Source organism: Triticum aestivum, chromosome 5A (assembly GCF_018294505.1).
Source record: "Triticum aestivum cultivar Chinese Spring chromosome 5A, IWGSC CS RefSeq v2.1, whole genome shotgun sequence".
NCBI classification, from domain to species: Eukaryota; Viridiplantae; Streptophyta; class Magnoliopsida; order Poales; family Poaceae; genus Triticum; species Triticum aestivum.
In genome coordinates, this window is record NC_057806.1 from 312,513,373 (window position 1) to 312,536,101 (window position 22,729).

Genomic DNA, 22,729 nt, shown 5'->3' on the forward strand with positions numbered 1-22,729 from the left:
CTAGGGTGGGGGGCTTGCCCCCCAAGGCAAGGGGGCGCCCCCTCTAGGGTTTCCCCTCAACCCTAGCCGCATGGGCCCTAGGGGGGTGGCGCCCCAGCCCACTATGGGCTGGGTTCCCTCCCACTTCAGCCCATGGGCCCCCCCGGGATAGGTGGCCCCACCCGGTGGACCCCCGGGACCCTTCCGGTGGTCCCGGTACAATAACGGTGACCCCGAAACTTGTCCCGATGGCCGAAACAGCACTTCCTATATATAATTCTTTACCTCCGGACCATTCCGGAACTCCTCGTGACGTCCGGGATCTCATCCGGGACTCCAAACAATATTCGGGTTACTGCATATACATATCTTCACAACCCTAGCGTCACCGAACCTTAAGTGTGTAGACCCTACGGGTTCGAGAGACAAGCAGACATGACCGAGACAACTCTCCGGCCAATAACCAACAACGGGATCTGGATACCCATGTTGTCTCCCACATGCTCCACGATGATCTCATCGGATGAACCACGATGTCGAGGATTCAATCAACCCCGTATGCAATTCCCTTTGTCAATCGATATGTTACTTGCCCGAGATTCGATCGCCGGTATCCCAATACCTCGTTCAATCTCATTACCGGCAAGTCACTTTACTCGTACCGTAATGCATGATCCCGTGACCAGACACTTGTTCACTTTGAGCTCATTATGATGATGCATTACCGAGTGGGCCCAGTGATACCTCTCCGTCATACGGAGTGACAAATCCCAGTCTTGATCTATGTCAACCCAACAGACACTTTCGGAGATACCCGTAGTCTACCTTTATAGTCACCCAGTTACGTTGTGACGTTTGGTATACCCAAAGCACTCCTACGGTATCCGGTAGTTACACGATCTCATGGTCTAAGGAAAAGATACTTGACATTGGAAAACTCTAGCAAACGAACTATACGATCTTGTGCTATGTTTAGGATTGGGTCTTGTCCATCACATCATTCTCCTAATGATGTGATCTCGTTATCAATGACATCCAATGTCCATAGTCAGGAAACCATGACTATCTATTGATCAACGAGCTAGTCAACTAGAGGCTTACTAGGGACATGTTGGTGTCTGTTATTCACACATGTATTACGATTTCTGGATAACACAATTATAGCATGAATAAAGACAATTATCATGAACAAGGAAATATAATAATAATGCTTTTATTATTGCCTCTAGGGCATATTTCCAACAGAACTATCGAGTAGTCATCATCTTTGCTCTGCCAGACGTTCATAATATCTGGTGTTGCTCCAGGAGCAGGCCTGGCACCCAGCGGTGCTTCCAGAACGTAATTCTTCTGTGCAGCAATGAGGATAATCCTCAAGTTACGGACCCAGTCCGTGTAATTGCTACCATCATCTTTCAACTTTGCTTTCTCAAGGAACGCATTAAGATTGAACGGAACAACAGCACGGACCATTTATCTATAATTAACATAAACAAGCAAGATACTATCAGGGACTAAGTTCATGATAAATTTAAGTTCAATTAATCATATTACTCAAGAACTCCCACTTAGATAGACATCCCTCTAATCATCTAAGTGATCACGTGATCCAAATCAACTAAATCATAACCGATCATCACATGAAATGGAGTAGTTTTTAATGGTGAACATCGCTATGTTGATCATATCTACTATATGGTTCACACTCGATCTTTCAATCTCAGTGTTCTGAGGCCATATCTGCATATGCTAGGCTCATTAAGTTTAACCTGAGTATACTGCGTGTGCAAAACTGGCTTGCACCCGTTGTAGATGGACGTAGAGCTTATCACACCCGATCATCACGTGGTGTCTGGGCACGACGAACTTTGGCAACGGTGCATACTCAGGGAGAACACTTTTATCTTGAAATTTAGTGAGAGATCATCTTATAATGCTACCGTCAATCAAAGCAAGATAAGATGCATAAAAGATAAACATCACATGCAATCAATATAAGTGATATGATATGGCCATCATCTTGTGCTTGTGATCTCCATCCTTGAAGCACCGTCGTGATCACCATCGTCACCGGCGCGACACCTTGATCTCCATCATAGCATCGTTGTCGTCTCGCCAATCTTATGCTTCTACGACTATCGCTACCGCTTAGTGATAAAGTAAAGCATTACAGGGCGATTGCATTGCATACAATAAAGCGACAACCATATGGCTCCTGCCGGTTGCCGATAACTCGGTTACAAAACATGATCATCTCATACAATAAAATTTAGCATCATGTCTTGACCATATCACATCACAACATGCCCTGCAAAAACAAGTTAGACGTCCTCTACTTTGTTGTTGCAAGTTTTACGTGGCTGCTACGGGCTTAAACAAGAACCAATCTTACCTACGCATCAAAACCACAACGATAGTTTGTCAAGTTGGTGCTGTTTTAACCTTCGCAAGGACCGGGTGTAGCCAGACTCGGTTCAACTAAAGTTGGAGAAACTGTCACCCGCAAGCCACCTGTGTGCAAAGCACGTCGGGAGAACCGGTCTCGTGTAAGCGTACACGTAATGTCGGTCCGGGCCGCTTCGTCCAACAATATCGCCGAACCAAAGTATGACATGCTGGTAAGCAGTATGACTTATATCGCCCACAACTCACTTGTGTTCTACTCGTGCATATAACATCAACATATAAAACCTAGGCTCGGATGCCACTGTTGGGGAACATAGTAATTTCAAAAAAATTCCTACGCACACGCAAGATCATGATGATGCATAGCAACGAGAGGGGAGAGTATGATCTACGTACCCTTGTAGATCGACAATGGAAGCGTTAACTTGGTTGATGTAGTCGTACGTCTTCACGGCCTGACCGATCAAGCACCGAAACTACGGCACCTCCGAGTTCTAGCACACGTTTAGCTCGATGACGATCCCCGGACTCCGATCCAGCAAAGTGTCGGGGAAGAGTTCCGTCAGCACGACGGCATGGTGACGATCTTGATGTACTACCGTCACAGGGCTTCTCCTAAGCACCGCTACAATATTATCGAGGACTATGGTGGAAGGGGGCACCGCACACGGCTAAGAATATGATCACGTGGATCAACTTGTGTGTCTAGGGGTGCCCCTTGCCTCCGTATATAAAGGATCCAAGGGGGGTGCGGCCGGCCCTAGTTGGAGGCGCACACGAGGAGTCCTACTCCTACCGGGAGTAGGACTCCCCTCCCTTTCCTTGTCCAAGTAGGAGAGGGGGAAGGAGAGAAGGAAAAAGGGGGGCGCCGCCCCTTCCTCCTTGTCCAATTCGGACTAGGGGGAGAGGGGGCGCGCGGCCTGCCCTGGCAGCCCCTCCTCTTCTCCACTTTAGGCCCATGAGGCCCATTAACCCCCCGGAGGGTTCCGGTAACCCCCCGGTGCTCCGGTTTTATCCGAAACTTCCCCGGAACACTTCCGGTGTCTGAATATAGCCGTCCAATATATCAATCTTTATGTCTCGACCATTTCGAGACTCCTCGTCATGTCCGTGATCACATCCGGGACTCTGAACTAACTTCGGTACATCAAAACTCATAAACTCGTAATATAACTGTCATCGAAACCTTAAGCGTGCGGACCCTACGGGTTCGAGAACAATGTAGACATGACCGAGACACGTCTCCGGTCAATAACCAATAGCGGAACCTGGATGCTCATATTGGCTCCTACATATTCTACGAAGATCTTTTATCGGTCAGACCGCATAACAACATACGTTGTTCCCTTTGTCATCGGTATGTTACTTGTCCGAGATTCGATCGTCGGTATCCCATACCTAGTTCAATCTCGTTACCGACAAGTCTCTTTACTCGTTCCGTAATACATCATCTCACAACTAACTCATTAGTTGCAATGGTTGCAAGGCTTATGTGATGTGTATTACCGAGAGGGCCCAGAGATACCTCTCCGACAATCGGAGTGACAAATCCTAATCTCGAAATATGCCAACCCAACATGTACCTTTGGAGACACCTGTAGAGCACCTTTATAATCACCCAGTTATGTTGTGACGTTTGGTAGCACACAAAGTGTTCCTCCGGCAAACGGGAGTTGCATAATCTCATAGTCATAGGAACATGTATAAGTCATGAAGAAAGCAATAGCAACATACTAAATGATCGGGTGCTAAGCTAATGGAATGGGTCATGTCAATCAGATCATTCATCTAATGATGTGATCCTGTTAATCAAATGACAACTCTTTGTCCATGGTTAGGAAACATAACCATCTTTGATTAACAAGCTAGTCTAGTAGAGGCATACTAGTGACACTCTGTTTGTCTATGTATTCACACATGTATTATGTTTCCGGTTAATACAATTCTAGCATGAATAATAAACTTTTATCATGATATATAAGGAAATAAATAATAACTTTATTATTGCCTCTAGGGCATATTTCCTTTAGTCTCCCACTTTCACTAGAGTCAATAATCTAGATTACATAGTAATGATTCTAACACCCATGGAGCCTTGGTGCTGATCATGTTTTGCTCGTGGAAGAGGCTTAGTCAACGGGTCTGCTACATTCAGATCCGTATGTATCTTGCAAATCTCTATGTCTCCCACCTGGACTAGATCCCGGATGGAATTGAAGCGTCTCTTGATGTGCTTGGTTCTCTTGTGAAATCTGGATTCTTTTGCCAAGGCAATTGCACCAGTATTGTCACAAAAGATTTTCATTGGACCCGATGCACTAGGTATGACACCTAGTTCAGATATGAACTCCTTCATCCAGACTCCTTCATTCGCTGCTTCCGAAGCAGCTATGTATTCCGCTTCACACGTAGATCCCGCCACGACGCTCTGTTTAGAACTGCACCAATTGACAGCTCCACCGTTTAATGTAAACATGTATCCGGTTTGCGATTTAGAATCGTCCGGATCAGTGTCAAAGCTTGCATCAACGTAACCGTTTACGATGAGCTCTTTGTCACCTCCATATACGAGAAACATATCCTTAGTCCTTTTCAGGTATTTTAGGATGTTCTTGACCGCTGTCCAGTGATCCACTCCTGAATTACTTTGGTACCTCCCTGCTAGACTTATAGCAAGGCACACATCAGGTCTGGTACACAGCATTGCATACATGATAGAGCCTATGGCTGACGCATAGGGAACATCTTTCATTTTCTCTCTATCTTCTGCAGTGGTCGGGCATTGAGTCTGACTCAACTTCACACCTTGTAACACATGCAAGAACCCTTTCTTTGCTTGATCCATTTTGAACTTATTCAAAATCTTGTCAAGGTATGTGCTTTGTGAAAGTCCAATTAAGCGTCTTGATCTATCTCTATAGATCTTTATGCCTAATATGTAAGCAGCTTCACCGAGGTCTTTCATTGAAAAACTCTTATTCAAGTATCCCTTTATGCTATCCAAAAATTCTATATCATTTCCAATCAGTAATATGTCATCCACATATAATATCAGAAATGCTACAGAGCTCCCACTCACTTTCTTGTAAATACAGGCTTCTCCAAAGGTCTGTATAAAACCAAATGCTTTGGTCACACTATCAAAAAGGGCTTTGACCGTAAATACAGGCTTTCTTGTAAATACGTAGCTTCAAGCCGCATCATTACCGTCCGGTCAAAGGGCTTTGACCGTCTGGTGAACAGTAACTCGGTGAACAATAAATTAAAAAAAGCAAAAACATAAAAAAAAATCTAAAATTTTATAGGATCGAAGATACTCGAGTGCACAAGGCGTGTGCAAATTTTCATGGTGTTTGGACATTTCATGAGCCCATGAGAAAGGAAAGAATTTAAGCCGTATGCCCATGAATAGTAAATTCAAAAAAATAGCAAAGTAAATAAATAAATCTGAAAATTTGCGAGATCGAAGACGCTCGGGTTCAAGATGCGTGCAATTTTTTGTGATCAAATGACACACGAGGAGCTCTAGCCAAAAAAAAACAAAATAGTGCAATTTTTTAAAACAAATTGAGCCAAATTTTGATTTTCTTTTTCTCCATGAGCTCCTGCAATATCCAAACACCACAAAAACTTGAACGCACCTTGGACACCTGAGCGTCTTTGATCTTGCAAAATTTCAGTTTTTTTTTTGATTTTTTGCTATCTTTTTTCGAATTTATTGTTTATGGGCATACAAATTAAATTCTTTCCTTTCTCATGGGCTCCTAGAATGTCCAAACACCACGAATATTTACAGCATCTTGCGCACTGAAGTACCTTCTATCCCAGAAAATTTCCGTTTTATTTATTTATTTTTATTTTTTCAAATTTACTGTTCAACGAGTTACTGTTCATCAGATGGTCAAAGCCTTTTGACCAAACGGTAACTTGACAGTAAAGGGGCAAATTTGAGCACGCTTTAAAATTAAGGACAAATATGAGTAGATGGTTCGAATTAGGGACATAATTGTAAATGGCCTAAATTATTTGTCCTAGGCCAGGGTTCCAACCAAACACCACATGCATATACGTGCCTGGCCAGGCACCTTTTTCCTCTTCTCCAGGTTAACACTAGGCGTTACTTTTTACCAGCCATGGATCTCAGGACTTGAACCAAACATGCAATACTGACAACTACTCCCTGTTCATAAATATAAGATGGTCTAACTTTTTTTGTAACTTGGATGTATATCGACACATTTTAGTGTGTTTGTTCACTCATTTCAATTTGTATGTAGCCCATATTTAAAAACAACTAGCTGATGTGATTCAATGAGCGGAAACTTGATATGCTGTCACATTTATTTGCTTCCACATTTTTTTAGCATAAAGGAATACGCAAACAAACTACTCTAAACATATGAGAAAAGTATACTTTTTGTTCCTTAACTTTTGGCGGAGTCTAGATTTAGTCCCTCAATTCTGAAACTGGGCAATTTACACCTCCAACTACTGAAACCGGACAAGGTTAATCCCTGATCTCGGCTTTGAGAGGTTTTGGTGCTGACTCACCCCGGTTTTGATCGGTGCTGACTTAAATACGCGTATATTTTTTAAATTCGTGAATCTTTTGAAATTCGAGTACTTTCTTCAAATTTGTTTACTTTTTCATGTCCGCATTTTTTTCAAATTCACATACCTTTTTGAAATTTGCACAATTTTCAAATCCACGTACTTTTTCGAGTTCACATAACTTTCCAAATTCGCATACTTTTTTCTAGTTCGCATATTTTTCTTAAATCCACGTACTTTTTTCAAGTTCGTGCACTGCTTTCAAATCCATGTACCTTTTCAAATCCATGAACTTTTATAGAAAGTACACAGATATGATAAAAGCACATGAACTTGAAAATGGTATGCAGACCTAAAAAAATGGATTTGAAGAAAGCACATGAATTTGAGTCAGCACCGGTCAAAAGCGGCGAAAGTCAGCACCAAAACCGGTTCAAACCGTGTCCAGAGACGAACCTTGTCCGGTTTTAGTAGTTGGGGGTGCAAGTTGTCTAATTTCGGAGTTGAGGGACCAAATCTAGACACTGGCAAGAGTTAAGGGACGAAAAATATACTTTTCTCTAAACATATACAAAAACATATGTGCCGAAACACAAAAGTGCCTTGAATTATGTGCAAAAAACACAACAAAACTAACAAACTAGCTCAATTTAATAACATGATTATAAAAATTATCATATATTAATGTACTCCCTCCGGTCCTTTTAGTTTACATATAAATTTTGTCCGAAGTCAAAGTATCTCTAATTTGACCAAACTTGTAGAAAAAAGTATCAACATTCATAATGCCAAATCAATATCATTAGATTCATTATGAAAAGTAGTTTCATATTATATATATTTGGTATGGTATATGTTGATATTTTTAATATAAATTTGGTCAAACTTTGTAAAGTTTGACTTGATATAAATCTTTACGTGGAGTAAAAAGGACTGGGATGGAGTATGTAATAGTGTATCACTTTCTAATAATATGCTCCTTCCATTTCTAAATATAAGTCTTCTTAGAGATTCTAATCTGGACTATATACAGTGCAAAATGAGTGAATCCACACTCTAAAGTACATCTATATTCATTCGTATGTAGTCCATATTCAAATATTTAAAAAGACTTATATTTTGAAATGGATGAAGTAGTACCAAAAGGTGTGATTAGGTGAACAATTGAGTATGGCAGAGGAGTTATGGTTATGGTATAACTGAAAGGGATTGATAGACTTGGACCACATATATATGAAGAATGAGTCCGTGTGACCAGTGACAGGGCTGCATGTACAACAAAAATAAAGAACATCGCATACGTATATGTTTTTGCATTTATTCTTTTGCTCGATATCGGCGCCTTGTTTCCGTATCCGCACATAAGTTTTCTTTTCTTTTTTATTTCGAGTGAACTTTGTTTGTACTTTCCTCTAGTACAGTTGGAAACTTTATGTACAAATTTCACTGCCTAAATCAGGGTAAAGTTTGCTTAATTCTTCTCTTTGGCGTAGCAAGGCTTAACACAAGATCTGAAATCCTAGGTTTGACATCTTTTGTGTCTCTTCAATATGGATTATCTTACTAAGACGAATTATCCTTTCAGTGGTACGTAAGCAACGTATCCGTCTATAGCAAAAGATCCTTCATGAGTTTGCCAATCATGATGATATGCGACTCCAGTCTTGACATTGTGTGAGTGCGTGTGTGTGTGATGATGTGCATGTGTGTGTGTCGATGTATGGACCCTCAATGTGCTACACCAATCGAACTCCTACGATTCTTCCCTTTTATGAGTGAAAACTCGGGAAAGAAAGATGAGTCACATCTCACCATTCAATGTTTAGAAAAACGTGGGCTCACTCTAGGTGTGGTGCACAAACTCCTGCGATTCTACTTTTCATGAGAGGAAAGTCGGAGAAGAAAGAAGATTAGCATCTCATTATTTAATGTTTGCAAATGCACTTGCTCAAACTAGGTGTAATGCATACGAAACACTTACGATTCTTCAGACAGGAAAGAAAGAAGACTCACACTCAGAATGCAAAACAACTCCCAAGAACATATATTCCAGGGTGTAACAAACAACTTTGCAAATGTCAAAACTTTGCAAACAAACAGGCATGTATTTTGTTCGTTTTTATTTGGGTATCTGTAAATTTTGATGGAAAATCACAATATTATAGCCTGTGCAAAAAAACCTTCAAAAATAGCCATTTTAGAGCATCTTTTTGTTTTCCTTCGAAAATAGCTGTTTCAGAGCGCTTTTTTTGTTTCACTAGCAAAAGGGCCCGTGCGTTGCAACGGGAGAGAAAATTGACGTGTTCATCAAAATATCCACATGCATGATATGATAGCATTGGATGACATACAATTTGCTGTAACATAGATTGACCTCGCAACGATATACGTCTGACTTTACATCAATGTCGGTCGTTCTTACCGTGTTCATGTGGTCAGCTTTGCGACGTCGTCCTTCTGACTTAAAATACCACCAGCCGTCTTTGTAAGGTATGCATAATTGGCTCGTCCTTCCGACTTAAAATACCACCAACCATCCTTGTAGGGTATGCATAGTCGGCTTTGCAACACGGCGGTCACCGGTCGCTGCTGGTCATGTACATACGTGTCCTGGCAGTTGCGATCCCTGTGGTGATGCTTTCATGGTAACACATCAGAGGCACAAATCCAAACGGCTGACTCTCACCAAATCAATCCCTTTTACTACTTAGGGATCAATTCCTCTTAATTTTCCCAGCCATGCACAAAGCGCGTTCCTTCCTGCATTAATTATTCTCTTAATTACAGACTATTAGGTACAGAGCCTTGTTTTTCAACAGACAGGCATGCTGGCTCTACTGGTTGCGGACTTCGCTCCCGGAAAATCCTATATGACGCATTCTGCGTCAAGATGTCGACCTTTCGCACAGGAGGTCGCGATCTAGCGTCGCGATGGCCCGGCCCGTTCATGTGTTCTTCGTTCCCGGTTTCGGGACGCTTCTAGTAGGAGGTTTCAGCCGGTCTTTTCCGGTTTGAGAAATCTTCTAGAAGGTTCCTAAACCGGTTCTTTTGTTTCTTTTTTGTTTTCTTTTCGTTCGTTTTTCAATTTTTTTTCTGTTTCGTTTTTCCTTTTTCTTTTCTTCTTTGTTTCCTTTTCAGTTTCCAATTTTAAATAAATTCAGAATTTCATAATTTGTTTGGAATTTCAAATTTAGTACAAAATTTCAAATAATGTTCGGAAAAATTGAATTTTGATCACGTTATTCAATAAATGATAAAAAATAAAAAATGTTCAGATTTTCAAAAGTTTGTTCAAATATAGGAAACTTGTTCTATTAATACAAAAAATGTTTGAGTTTCACATTTTTAAAAATGTTCAGATTTTCAAATTTTTGTTCACGTTTTGAAATTTTGTTTCTATTAATTTAAAAAATGTTCGAGTTTCAAAACTTGTTCGCATTTTCAAAATTTTGTTCACATTTTCAAACGTTGTTTCCATTAATTCAAAAAATGTTCGAGTTCCAAAATTTGCTCACATTTTCAAAATATGTTCAGATTTTCAAAAAAAAATCACATTTTAAATCTTATTTAAATTAATTCAAAAAATGTTTGAGTTTCAAATCTTGTTCGCTTTTTCAAAAAATGTTCACAATTCAAAATAATGTTCGATGGCCAAATTTTGTTCAGAGTTACAAAAAATGTTCCCTTTCTCAAAAATTGTTTCCAGATCCAAAAATATGTTCACTTTCTTCTAATTTTGTTCCAAGTTTCAAAAAATGTTCGCTTTTTCTTTTTTTCGTCTAAATTTTATGAAATGTTCTTGTTTTTAAAATTTGTTGAACATTACAAAAAGGCTTTGCTGTTTTTCAAAAATTTGTTCACAGGTCAAAAAATGTCCAACATTTTAAAATAATTATTCACTATTTTTGGAATAGTTCGCGTTCAAAGAAAGATACAGGTTTTGAAAATAAACTGCGTTTTTTCTGCAAAGAAAAGAATGAACTGCATTCAAACTTCTAAAAACGTTTAGATCTGTCGTGGATTATGTTCTTATAGTGTTTGCTGCTCAACATTTGCAAATAACATTTAGTGGTGCAATGGCAAGCGCACATGGGTACTAAATGGGAGGTCTTGAGTTCGATTCTCCAGCCGCCCTCTGTTTTTTGCGTTTGTGAGTTCGAAACTCACACAAGCGCCTAATTTTTAGCTGCTCCCCAATAAGGCCCAGGTTGGCCCATGCAGGACAGTCAGACGAAATTCAGCCCAATTACTAAAAAGCAAATTAATAGCGGGATTCAATTACTAAAAAGCATATGAATAGTATCCGAGGAAAAACTCACACAAGCGCCTAATTTTTAGCTGCTCCCTTTTTTAGCTGCTCCCCAATAAGGCCCAGGTTGGCCCATGCAGGACAGTCAGACGAAATTCAGCCCAATTACTAAAAAGCAAATTAATAGCGGGATTCAATTACTAAAAAGCATATGAATAGTATCACCTCGGATAATATGAGCGAAAAAACTGAAAGCGTAAATTTACGGGAAGAAGCGTATTGTGACGGTGAACCCACAGAGTCAATCCGTGCTTTATTATTAGGGATAGATTATAGCATATGCATTTTTTTCATGAAACTTTGTACGTGGATAGAAGACACAAACATTATGTAGTAATTTTTCTTTGAGATTTTTGACGTGCCCAACTCATGTGCCACTATTTAAATGGTATTTTCGCTTTTCAATGATATATATGGTACACATGCATCTCGGTGCACCTACACCATGGTTTTCATACCCAAGAACTTAAACAGAATTAGAAATGTAGACAAAATACTCCCTAGTTCACTACTTTCGCATGTGAGCTCACCAAACATGAAAAGGCCCCACGACTTGCTTTAACGTTGCTCTTCCCTCTTCCCTTTTTGAAGAATTTCTTTTGAAAATTGCATTATTTTACTTGTCCAAAGCAACAGAATGTACATGCATTTGGGCGGCTGCCAAATTTCCTAATCGAATAAAATTAGCATCGGATCGCCTGCAACGCTTTGCAAACTTGCGAGCAGTACAAGCACTGCCGAAAGATGCCAACACAACCGCGCAAATTCCAGTCCGAATCGGATTCCCGGAAATCCTGCACAGTAGCAAGTACAATTACAAAAGACACACAACAGTGGCGCGAGCGTAGGCTAAGCATGCACTTTTAGCTCAGCTCCAACAGGAACCAGGCTGCAGCCAGCATCCAGACTGATGAAAAGAAAGGCTGTTGATTGAGCTGATTATTCTCGCAATCGCAGGACGTAATCCGACAAAGGGAACAAACTACAGCTGTGAAATGATGGTTTTTTCCTTGTATTCTTGACTCAAATAATACGCAAAACTGTCGAACAAAAATAAATCACGAGATACACTGTTATATCTTCTATGTAGCGCAGCACATTGTAAATGTTGCTTGATTATCTTCAAGCAAAAGGGCAATAACATCTTATGCAGAACTGAAACTCCTGGTATAAAAATAATATGAGAAAGCCATATACTACGTGGTACCACTAGCGAAAACTGAGAATTCGCACTGTCGTCTCGTAGTTTCATCAGTTCACGAATTTATTCACCTGGAGTCAGGTGACCGGCTGCTCACATACGCATAGGAATCGATGCCCCGGCCGATGGAATGGTTGCGTCAATGTTGCTAGGCATCAACACGTTGAAGCCATCGGCTGCTGTGGATATGATCATCCCAGGTATCTGTGGATGCCAGTGCAATTCCTTCAAATCTTTCTGGCCCTGCGTGCAGAAGATAATGAACATTATACATGTGATTCAACTATGAAACATAGCCAGTTCTCTTATGTCTACATGGGCTTAGCTCTGCCACTGTGTATTGCAAGAGCGAATATGATAATAGTACGCACCTGATGAACAAAGAGAAGTTGTGGGGGCAAATCTCGGGGTGCATTTGCTTGTTCTTTCATCTTGGCTTTGAATTCGGCCTCCTCTTCTGCGTCCCTTTCCAACGAAAGATCCCAAATCCTGGCACAAATTAATTATTATGTTATTATGGCATAGTAGTATGAGATGTCAGATATTTAGGGAAAAAGTTCAGCAATTCGGTGCAATCATAAAACATGAATGGGAGGAGGGTGGGCAGAGTTACGTACGTCAGTTGATTGTCGGCAGATGATACGGCCAAAGTTGATGCTTCATATGGACTCCATTCCACAGACGTAATCGGGTGCTTGTGGTACGCAAAATGTGCTACCATGGACTTACCAGGCTCGCCGCTCTGCCAGCAAATAAAGTCAGAAGGGAGAAACATTTGATATTATAAACACATTATCACAAAATCCCAGCTTTATTGTGAGTTGACCGCAAGAGTACTACTAGTTGAGGAGGTCCACCGAAAACCGACAAGCCAAGGACCTTGTGTTTTTATCAGCATGGAATTACCTCGATTGCTCTAATATCATGGACTGAGATACTGCCATCATCACAACCTGATGCTATAAGAGAACCTGCAAGCCTGAATATGAAATTCAGAGAAGTTGTAATGTACTATGTAGAAGACATTATAGTGTGCATAAAGATAGCAGATAGAGCACATACGAATTCCATGAGATCACATTCACGTCAGAATTGTGAACCTTAACAGGAGCATAACAAGGGTTCCTCCCTATACGTATATCCCATATAGCTATCGTCCCATCCACGGAACAAGAGGCAAACATATTTTCTTCTGTGGGATTCCACTGCAAAACAGAATTGTAGTAGCTGATATATTAAACAATATTATAGCTCATAGGATATATATATATATATATATATATATATATATATATATATATATATATATATATAATACATTATTGTGTTGCACACCTGCAGATCTTCAACGCTTGCAGAGTGTCCAACAAATGGCTTGGCGTCTACACTCCAATCGCTTGAAGTCGGCTCCCAAAGGTGAATGCACTTATTGCAATCGCCTGCATTTATACAAAGAATAAATTCTATGAATGGCGACATCTTTATTCCAACTGTACCAGGGATAAGACTTTGTACACACCAGAAACTAGTCTTCCAGTAACATTTGGACTCCAATCAATAGCATAGCCTTCATCTTTGTGGCCGCTAAATACTTTTAGAGGTACATGATTGTGGATAATGCCGTTATCTTTATGTGTAACTGTTCCTGGGTCTTCTAATGAAGCAATGAAGGAGCTGAAGTCCCACACCTGCATATGTAATCAACAGAGCACACAGCTAATTATATAGCACATGGAAGTAGCCAATGTGATGCATTCTGTTCCTGAGCAAGTTTTCGGAAGGAAATATAATGCACAGAATATATGTTCTGTTGCTGGGCAAATAGGACACTACCCATGTACATTCTGAGGCTTTTTCATAGGGAAGTACTGAAAATAATAAACTTCAGCTTGATGTACAGTAAAAAAGTTGATCTATCTCAAAAGAGCAGGGCATGATGTGCAGCATAAATTTTGTGGTTTTGATAAATCAGATGTGGACTAACCATAGTAAATTACCTGAACATGACCTGTGTCTCCCCATGTAGCACATATTTCCGGCTTTTGATTCATTGAGCGTATTCGGTTTATCGACCCCTCGTGAGCCACCTTTTGTAACTGGTACAACAGAATAAATTCTAGGTTACCAAGGGTCATGATGGATTCTGCATAATTACTTAAATGCCAGAATTGTAGTTTGGCACTTCAAGAATGAACACACATGCAAAATGGACTCTGCATCTTCATTGATTTCTTCATCATCTTCGTCGCTGCTGCTGTCACTATCCATATCATCATCACCATCAAGAGCTGAAGATGGTATTGGTTCCCGTTTCTTGCCCTTTATGTTGGAAAGCTTAAAAATACCAGCATAATTCCATGAAGCCTTCTCGGACTGAAAGAACAATTAGTCCAGTTCTTACGTCAGAGAGAATGTCCACTATTATCACAAAATATATACTATTTGAGATGTCGAGTGGACAATAATAGTTAACAAACAAAAAACAGAGGCATAGAAGGATCAAAACTTCCTCGTCATGGGTCAATAACATAATCATGTAGAATTCCATAAACACATCATGTCACTCAAGCTAAAAACCAACGTAACAACACTTCATTTAAGTTAAATGTGGTTGGATCTACAACTGACAAAATAGATAAAAGTCGACGATAACATTCTTCCCTACTTTATTGAGAGGGGTCTGATGGACGCGGATCTTTGGGTCTTGGGTGTCAATGCACCCGAATGGGGAAAAAATAAAAATTGCAAAATTAGTCAAAATTCTTGAAACTTCTTGGAAACAAGGGTATTATACTCGTGTGAAAAGTTTTGTGAAGGAATGACTTCCATGATATTATAGGCTGAAAAAACAAAACCGACACTAATAAAAGGTACTATCCACACTTTTGTACTCAAAATTTTGTTTTTTTGTCCCAAAGTTCGCAGAAGTCACTCCTTCAGGGACTTTTTATACGAGTATATAAAACTATACCATTCTTGTTTCCAGATTTTAAACAGGATATTATGGCACATGTGTTGCAGCCATATTAGAGTTGTTAGGAGATAGGAAAATTAATCCAACACTTAATGTACTCTTTACATATCTCAATATGCGCTTGGCTGCTGTCAAATGAGCTCTAGTTGGTGCATGAAGAAACTGACACACTTTATTTACTGCAAAGGAAATATCAGGCCTGCTGAGTGTCAAATACTGAAGTGCACCTACTAGACTTCTGTACCTGGTGCCATCCTCTTGATTCAAGGGTTGACCCTCTACAAGAGAGAGTTTTTCTGAACTAGACAATGGTGTTGATGATGGTTTACACCCCTGTAGACCAGCCTTACTCAATAAATCAGTTGCATATTCTCTTGACAAAGATGAAGTCCACCTTCTTTCATTTTCTTAACTTCAATGCCAAGGAAAAAAATGCAAATCCCCTAAATCTTTAAGTGCAAATTATGAGTTCAAATCTTTCAAAAGTGTTGTTACTGCTTCATTTGAAGAACTAATGATGTCATCAATATATATAAGCACAAAGATGGATGTATGTGACTTGTTATAAATGAATAGTGATGTATAATAATCAAAGGGAACAAAACCAAGTGCTTGCAACTTAGAGCTCAAAAAAAAGTACCATGCCTTTGCAGCTTGTTTCAATCCATAGAGAGATTTATCAAGCCTGCACACATGAAATGCTTTATTTTTATCTTCAAACCCAGGAGATTGCCTGATATAAACTTCCTCTTCCAAAACACCGTGAAGAAACGCATTTTGCACATCTAGCTATCTAAGGCTTCATTCTTTGGACGCAGCAACAGGTAGAACAAGACGAATTGTGGCAGCTTTAACAATAGGACTGAAAGTGTCCTCATAATCTATGCCATACCTCTGCTTGAACCCTTTTGCAAAAAGTCTGGCCTTGTAACGCTCTATGGTACCATCAGACCTTCTTTTTACTCCGAACACCCACTTGCAGTCAATCATACTTTTACCTGGATGTGAAGGAATCAGATGCCAAGTATTGTTTTTGTGAAGAGCATGAACTTCTTCATCCATAGCCTTTTTCCATATGGGATCAGCAAGGGTCTCATTGACAGTGTGTGGTTTTCCTGTAGAAGTGTTTGAACCAGTCAAACCATACTTAGTTTTATAGTTAGTTGGATTTAAAACACCTGTTTGGAGACGTGTACGGGGCGGTGTAGCAGGTGTATGCGCAGAAGATCCAGCGTCCTGTTGTGCAACAGGATCAGCAGATCCACCTGATCCAGCCGATCCCAAGGAGGCAGAGCTGCCCGCGCCCGCTAGATCCTCTGTGGTAGATGAGGGTGCCACAAAAGATCCAGGCGAACTAGTCGGATCAGGATCGATCCGTGCACTGGGCCCACCTGGCGCGTCGGACAGCATGGCCCGCCTGGCGTAAGTGCGGGGGACCGGCGCGTAGCCCCTAGTTGGTGGAACCCGCTCAGTCGGGCTGTCCCTTGGTGGAGTCTGGCGCGGCCTGCCAGTGGGACGTGTGGCGTTCGCAGGGTGGTGGAGAGCGGGGGAGGCAGGTGCAACACGGGTCGGGTGGTGGGGCACTGATCCCGGGGTGGATCCAGGCGCAGTCTGCTGCACCGATCCCGAAGGAGATCCAGGCGCAGGTTGCTGCACCGATCCTGAATATGATTGCGCCGGATCTGGTGTGTCCATGCCAGGATGATTTTGCACTGTTTTGAACAAAAATTTCATCATTCGTCACGCCATTTTTTGCCATGTTAATCTCTTTAGAAGAAGACTCATGTGAAGCCAAAGAGGAGTTAGTCAACATTAGATCATCACCAAGGAGATGGCAAGGAAGAAGAAGAATTTCCTTGTTGAGAGGAGCACCGGCATTGAGATGAAGCTTTTCAAAGGGAAATTGAGTTCCATAAAAGACAACATCACGAGAGATGTAAACACGACCAGTGGACACGTCTAGGCATTTGACACCCTTATGTTGAGCACTGTAGCCGAGAAAGACACATTGCTTGGAACCAAACATGAGTTTGCTAGTGTTATAGGGACGAAGGTTAGTCCAACAAGCACAACCAAAAACTCTAAGGGTGGTGTAGTCTGGTGTGACATGTAATAGACGTTCAGTAGGAGTTTCATTTGAGATGGTATGAGTGGGCCACATATTGATGAGATGAACTCTAGTAAGGAAAGCTTCATCCCAAAATTTTAGTGGCATTGGATGCCGCAGCTAGAATAGCTAAGCCTACTTCAACAATATGTCTACGTTTTCGTTCAACATAACCATTTTGTTGATGTGCACGTGGACATGAGACATGATGTGAGATGCCTATTTGTTGAAAGAAGAGGTTTAACTTTTCAAATTCACCACCCCAATCTGATTGCTTGGCAAGGATCTTGCTATAAAATTTGCGTTCGACAAGGGCTTAAAAATTATGAAAGACTTGGAATACATCAGAACGCTTTTTAAGAAGGTAGATCAAGTGTATTTTCTAAAGTCATCAACAAAACTCACATAATAAGAATGTCTACCAACAGAAGTTAAACTCTTACAACACTAGTAGAAATATCGTGGTTATGATCAAATCTACACGGCTGCAAACGGTCCAGGTATGGAGATAAGTCACATTGGTAAATCAATCATTGAAACCCCACACACCAATCTTGAACTCAATGAAATCTTGCATGTTTCTAATGCCTCCAAAAATCTTTTGTTTGTCCATCATATTGCTCTTGACAATAATGTGTTTCTAGAGTTTCACCCTTTCTTCTTTTTGATCAAGGATCATGTATTCTTCATAGAGGTGTTTGTGTGCAAGGACTCTACTCATTGCTTCCCAAGTATTGCAAGTTCAATAAACAAGTGTATGGTGCCATCAAGCTTTCTACTGAAAGGAAGAACAGTCGTTTAGGTCATCCATCTTTTCTACTGTTCATCAAATTCTTAGTAGAAATAAACTCCCAGTTGTTGGTGAGAGAAATTCAGAAACTATATGTGACTCATGCCAAAGAGAAAAAAGTCATCAATCGCCCTATCCTATCTCTACTAGTGTGTCTACCAAACCCTTGCAACTTTTTTTTCTGATGTTTGGGGTCCAGCACCCACTTCTGTTCGTAGACATTCTTATTATATAAGTTTTGTTGATGACTTTAGCAAATACACTTGGATCTACCTTCTTAAAAAATGTTCTAATGTATTCCAAGTGTTTAATAATTTTCAAGCCCTTGCGAATGCAAATTTGATAGTAAGATCCCTGGCATGCAATCAGATTGTGGTAGTGAATATGAAAAGTTAAACTCCTTATTTCAACAAATAGACATCTCACATCATGTCTCATGTCCACATGCACATCAACAAAATGGTTCCGCTGAAAGGAAACATAGACATATTGTTGAAGTAGGCTTAGCTATTCTAGCTGCAGCTTACTGCAGTTCATCTTATCAATATGTGGCTCAGTCGTACCATCTTCAGTGAAACTCCTATTGAATGTCTATTACATGTCACACTAGACTACACCAGCCTTAGAGTTGTTGGTTGTTCTTGCTGGCCAAACCTTCGCCCCTAACACTCGCAAACTCATGTCTCGTTCCAAGCAATGTGTCTTTCTCGGTTACAGTGCTCAACATAAGGGTGTCACATGCCTAGAGGTGTCCACTGGTCGTGTTTACATCTCTCGTGATGTTGTCTTTTATGAAACTCAGTTTCCCTTTGCAAAGCTTCATCCCAATGTCGAGAAAGAAATTCTTCTTCCTCCTTCCCATCTCCTTGGTGATGCATGTGGGTGTTGATAATGATGATCCAATGTTGACTAACTCCTCTTTGGTTTCACATGAGTCTTCTGCTATAGAGATTAACGGGGCAGAAAATGGCATGACGAATGATGAATTTTTTGTTCAAAATGGTGCACAAAATCATCCTGTTGTGGACACACCAGATCCGGCGCGATCGTCTTCGGGATCGGTGCAGCAGACTACGCCGGGATCCTTGCCGGGATCGGTGCCCCACCAGCTGGACCGTGTTGCACCTGCGTCCCCCGCTCTCCGCCACCCTGCGATCGCCATGCGTCCCACTGGCGGGCCGCGCTAGACTCTACCAGGGACAGCCCGATCGAGCAGGTTCCACCGACTGGGTGCCCGCACCGGTCCCCCACACTTATGCCAGGAGGGCCCAACACGCGGATCGATCCAGATCCGGCTGGCTTGCCCGGATCTTTTGCGGCGCCCTTGCCTTCTGCGTTGCCCGCATCTTCCACAGAGGATCAGGCGGGCGTTGGCAGCTCTGCCTCCTCGGGATGGATCTGCTGATATTGTTGCATAGCAGGACGCTGGATCTTCTGCGCATACACCTGCTGCACTGCCATGTACACGTCTCCAAACAGGTGTTTTAAATCCAACTAACTATATAGAACTAAGTATGGTTTGGCTGTTTCACATTGTCATTGAGGCCCTTGCTAATCCCATATGGAAAACGGCTATGGATTGAGAAGTTCATGCTCTTCACAAAAACAATACTTAGCATTTGGTTCCTTCACATCCAGGTAAAAATGTGATTGACTACAAGTGGGTGTTCGGAATAAAAAGAAGGTTTGATGGTACCATAGACTACCTGTTGCTGCGTCCAGAGAATGAAGACTTAGACAGCTAGATGTGCAAAATGCGTTTCTTCACGACGTTTTAGAAGAGGAAGTTTATATGAGGCAACCTCCTAGGTATGAAGATAAAAATAAACCATTTCATGTGTGCAGGCTTGATAAATCTCTCTATGGACTGAAACAAGCTCCAAGGGCATGGTACTCTCGTTTGAGCTCTAAGTTGCAAGCACTTGGTTTTGTTCTCTCTGATTCTGATACATCACCATTCATTTATAACAAGTCACATACATCCATCTTTGTGCTTATATATGTTGATGACATCATTGTTACCGGTTCTTCAAATGAAGCAGTAACAACACTTTTGAAAGATTTGAACTCAGAATTTGCACTTAAAGATTTAGGGGATTTGCATTTTTTTCCTTGGCATTGAAGTTAAGAAAATGAAAGAAGGTGGACTTCATCTTTCTCAAGAGAAATATGCAACTGATTTATTGAGTAAGGCTGGTCCACAGGGGTGTAAACCATCATCAACACCATTGTCTAGTTCAAAAAAACAATTTCTTGTAGAGGGTCAACCCTTGAATCAAGAGGATGGCACCAGGTACAGAAGTCTAGTAGGCGCACTTCAGTATTTGACACTCACTAGACCTGATATTTCCTTTGCGGTAAGTAAAATGTGTCAGTTTCTTCATGCACCAACTACAGCTCATTTGACAGTGGCCAAGCGCATTTTTTCTTTGTCCCGAAGTTCACAGAAGTCACTCCTTCGGGGAATTTTTATACGAGTATAACACTATTACCATTCTTATTTTCAGAAAGTTTCAGAACTTTTTGACTTGTTTTGAAATTTCTAAATTACTATTTTCAAATCAGGTGCAATGGGACCTGAAACGAAGAGCAAACCCACTTTCTTTACTAATCAACATCTGCCGAATTCTTGCACGGAGTTGAGAAATTTCTATGGCTAGATTCAAAAGGCATGAAGATAAATGCAACCTGAGTTCCAGCAATGCCGTATAACGTATGTGGGAACTCCGACCGCACAAGCCCGAGTTGATCGCGCAGAACATCAAAGCTACAGCAAAGTGTAAATCATTGAGAATCAATCATATATTGTGCTGTGATCAGGACAGAAAGAACGCGCGCCCGTATGGAGGTTTTTGTTTTTGTTACCTCAGGCAAGGCCACCCAATGCTAAATCCTCTGAGATAATTGTAAGCCTCCGGGTCAAACTGGAGCTCCTCCCCCTCTTCCAGCGCATCAACACCTGGTTGCCACACCTAGGAAAAAGCACACACCGGTTAAGCTCGATTCTAAAAGGCACAATCAGCACAATTTTGGAGCTTCCATGGTATATCCAGCGCACACAAAGTTTCTTTGTAGCTCAGGCTATATGGAACCTCTTATTCTCAACCCTCCAGCCTTGCTTTGAGATCCGTACTCTCCAACTAACTAACAACAACAAGATTTCTCTTTTTTGTTTCTCGAAAATGAAACAACATATGAACTTCAAACTTTGCAGACCGAACAAACATTAGAACATCAATGTGTGAAACATTCAGCGCAGCCGAAGATTGACAACATAAGACGAACGGGTTATGATCCCTCACCTGAGCCGGGCCAGAAGCCACCGCTGTGTTGGTAGAAGACGACGACGAGGCCTCGCCTTTCCTGGATCCCTACTCAGAAAAATTTCCCCACCAAAAAAGAAGAATTAGGGATACAGAGCTCAAGGCTTGGACGAGGACTTGTGCAAAATTATGGTGCGGAATCGCATGCCTTGGTCCTCTTCGACCTGGCCTTTTTGATGGTGCGAGCCATGAGAAGATCAGCGCGCGAATACACCAGTCGCGAAGGTCGATTGGGTGGCGGGGTAGGAAAGCGTGGAGAGGGAGAGACGGAGGACGGTGGTCGGAGTTGGAGAAGCCGGGGAATTCGCGGCTGCTGCAAGCCTACAACTGCAAAGACGTCCCGGACAAGGGTTTTACTACTTTTTTTTAGGCAAAGACAAGGGTTTATCGTGACATGACAATTCGGTTGCATGGGCCGGGTTGCGAGTCGCGTGGGACCTATGGATTCGTTTCGGCTCATTCCCGAAGCCGCAGCATTGTTTCTGAATTTATTTTAAAATTTTCAGCGATGCGTTTTAGTGAGGGGAGACGTTTCCGTTGATGACGAGGCACCTACAGTGAATTCATAAATCTTAAAATGATATGCCGGCTTAGTTTTTCAAAGGTACTCATAGAGATATGATGTGCATGTGTGTGTTCATAAAGGTGACTGTGTGTATGTATGAGCGCTTGCTCTGTACTGTGTTCAAAAAAGTATACAGTGAGGACAGCACATGTCTCGTCTCAAGGGCTCGCGCGTATAAATCGGTCTGTTAGCATGGTCGCTCACTCATTCTACGTGCAGGTTCAGCCCGTTTCCTTATTTTTCATTTTCTTTTAAATTTTTTTTAGGATTTTTCCCTTCATCAATTTTCTTTGGTTTTCTGTTTTTTATCATTGTGTTTCTTCATTTCTTTCACAGTTTTTATCAGGGTTTTTTTTTTGTTTCTTTTCAGATTTTCACTGGGTTTTTCTATTTCTTCTTTGTTTTTTTGGGTTTATTGCCTTTTTATTTTCTTTGCAATTTTCTTTCGTGGCTAGTGTTTTTTTTGTGCAAACATTGGCGATCTATTCTCTTTTTAATCTTGGCAGGTCATTGTTTACGTGGCT

At 41.2% G+C, this 22,729-nt stretch overlaps 1 protein-coding gene across 1 annotated transcript; it reads right to left on the reverse strand.

The window, feature by feature from the left end:
- Positions 1-12,273: 12,273 nt before the first annotated feature.
- On the reverse strand, positions 12,274-21,976 carry LOC123106848 (protein HEAT STRESS TOLERANT DWD 1). Its single transcript, XM_044528888.1, has 13 exons — positions 21,789-21,976; positions 21,620-21,688; positions 21,183-21,289; positions 21,006-21,084; positions 14,646-14,819; positions 14,444-14,542; positions 13,966-14,134; positions 13,782-13,885; positions 13,509-13,651; positions 13,353-13,425; positions 13,064-13,188; positions 12,818-12,935; positions 12,274-12,689 (listed from the first exon to the last, which is right to left on the reverse strand). The coding sequence occupies exons 1-13, from the start codon at positions 21,828-21,830 to the stop codon at positions 12,540-12,542; spliced, it is 1,452 nt and encodes a 483-aa protein (XP_044384823.1). The 5' UTR covers positions 21,831-21,976; the 3' UTR covers positions 12,274-12,539.
- Between the last annotated feature and the right edge of the window lie 753 nt (positions 21,977-22,729).